General features: G+C 47.1%; 1 protein-coding gene across 1 annotated transcript; it reads right to left on the reverse strand.

The window, feature by feature from the left end:
- Positions 1 to 1,696: 1,696 nt before the first annotated feature.
- On the reverse strand, positions 1,697 to 2,260 carry LOC138011941 (craniofacial development protein 2-like). The gene has a single exon (XM_068859117.1). It carries the CDS (start codon positions 2,258 to 2,260, stop codon positions 1,697 to 1,699), a length of 564 nt encoding a protein of 187 aa, XP_068715218.1.
- Between the last annotated feature and the right edge of the window lie 240 nt (positions 2,261 to 2,500).

Genomic DNA, 2,500 nt, shown 5'->3' on the forward strand with positions numbered 1-2,500 from the left:
GAGAACTGGTTGAGAAGGCTCTGTAGCTTTTCTGCGCTGTGAGCAACAAGGGCAACGTCGTGAGCGAAAAGGAAGTCGCGTTGGATTACTTTGCGAATTTTGGTCTTTGCTTGGAGGTGTGTAGGGTTGAAACGTTTCCCATCAGAACGAGTCCGTAGCAGTATGCCTTCTTCAGTGGACTTGAATGCATGTTTCAGGAGAACCGAAAAGAAGATGTTAAATAGAGTTGGGGCCAATACACAGCCTTGTTTCAGGACGCTGTTTATGTCGAATACCTCAGACATGCTTCCGTCATATTGCACAGTACCCCGTGACCCATCATGAAACGACTTGATGAAGCTCAGGAGCTTTGGAGGGCAATCCATTAATAGCAGGATCTTGAAGAGGCCGTCTCTACTGACAAAGTCAAAGGACTTTGTTACATCGATAAATGCAATGTAAAGGCGATGTTGTTGCTCTCTACACTTCTCCTGAAGTTGCATCATGAGAAAATCATATCCACTGTTGAGCGATTGGAGCGGAAACCACACTGGGATTCAGGGTACACCCTCTCGGCGAGCTTTTGTAGGCGGTATAGTGCTACTCGGGCAAGCAGCTTTCCGGCAATGCACAGAGGAGAGATGCCACGGTAGTTATTGCGGTCTCTGCAGTCTCCCTTGTTCTTGTAGAGGGTTATGATTATAGAGTCCCTCATCTCCTGTGGGACGGATGCCTCTTCCCAGCATTTGCAGAGCAACTGATGGAGATTGTTAAGCAGCTGGCTTCCACCACATTTGAACACTTCAGCCGGGGTGCTGTCTTGCCCTGGGGCCTTTCCAGATGATGTATCATTGATAGCCTTTGAGAGTTCTTCTTTGGTGGGGGCGTCATAAAGTTCAAGCAATATGGGAAGCCTCTCAATGTCGTCGAGGACAGAGGATGAGACAGAGTTCACTCCACCATACAGCTCAATGTAGTGCTCCACCCAGCACTCCATCAGTCTTGATTTGTCAGTAATGGTCTCACCAGTTGATGTCTTCAGTGGTGCGCACTTAGACTGCATAGGTCCAATTGCCTTTTTGATGCCCTCAAACATTCCCCTCGAATTACCAGTGTCAGCGTCAGACTGGATCTCAGCACAGAGACTCGTCCAGTAGTTGTTAGCACAGTTCTTGCATTCTTCTTTCGCACGTCGTCTGGCCTCTCGGAGTGGTTCCAGAGAGCTAGGAGAGCGGTTATGCTGGTAGTTCTGCAGGGCATGCCTCTTTACTTCGATAAGAGGTTGGAGAATCATGATGTTTGCGTTGAACCGGTCTTGGCTTTTAGGTTCCTTCTTGCCAAAGGCCTTTCATGCTACAGCATGGGTAGTGTCCCTGATGTGACACCAGTGATCATCTACATCGAGTTTCTGGCAGTCCCAAGTTTCGATCTCAGCATGTCATTGAATACAGATACGTTTTCAGGGATGGCAGTGGCGGCAGTGTTGATGCGAAGTTTGACGGGTTGCTTTGCACGATGGAATTTCTTTGGACGCAACTGGACCTTCGTACAGACAAGGGAGTGATCCGTGTCGCAATCAGCACTGTGGTATGCTCTTGTCATACAAATGTTTTTATGATGCTCCCGTCGTGAGATGATGAGGTCCAGTTGATGGCAGTTTTCAGATCTGGGGTGCATCCACGAGAACCTATGATGCAACTTCACACCAAAAAATGTGTCAGTAATGCAGAGATGAGGGTGGGTGCAAAGCGCCAGCAGACGTTGACCATTTTCGTTGCATTTGCCGACGCCAAAATGACCGAGGCAGTTGGGCCAAGAGCCTTGATCCTTTGCCCACTCTGGCATTGAAATCGCCGAGACGAATCAACACTTCATTCTTAGGGATGTGTTTGATAACTTCATCAAGTTGGCTGTAAAAGTCATCTTTAGCGTCGGAGCTCGAAGTTAGGGTTGGAGCATAGACAGAAAGCAAGTTGGTGGTGCCTAAATCAGTTTTAAGTTTCATGTGCATTAGACGCTCTGACTTGGTTGAGCCTGGCTCCACCATCTGTAGCAGCTTGTTGCTGACGGCAAAACCAACTCCATGCTCTCTAGGTTTATCTTCGTCTCTGCCTTGCCAGAAAAATGTGTACTCCTTTTCCTTAAGGCTTCCGCAACCAGCTAGGCGTGTTTCCTGTAGAGCAGCGATGTCGACGTTGAGTCTATCCAGCTCTCTGCTGATGACAGCTGCTTTGCGTAGTCCATCATTGTCGCCTATATTCTTGGTAAGGCCGGTCAACATCGTTCGGACATTCCAGCTCCCAAGAATGAGAGCTGGTCTTCTTCTAGTAGGTCCTTGATTATTAGGTATCAAGTATCATGACTATGTATGTTTTCATTTAATCTAAAATTACTTAAAATTAAACAACGAATTTAGCTACAATAGAGGTTTTGCACGGCAGCCATGTCGCATGGCAGGAACAATAGATTCTTTTTCCTATGGGAACAAACGTTGTTTCTAATGCAAAAATTTTCATTGTTC

The sequence above is a fragment of the Montipora foliosa genome, chromosome 1, assembly GCF_036669935.1.
Source record: "Montipora foliosa isolate CH-2021 chromosome 1, ASM3666993v2, whole genome shotgun sequence".
NCBI classification, from domain to species: domain Eukaryota; kingdom Metazoa; phylum Cnidaria; class Anthozoa; order Scleractinia; family Acroporidae; genus Montipora; species Montipora foliosa.

Excerpts from the sequence above, each read along its gene's own strand:
- LOC138011941 (XM_068859117.1), bottom strand. The coding sequence starts at position 2,260 with ATGTTGACCGGCCTTACCAAGAATATAGGCGACAATGATGGACTACGC.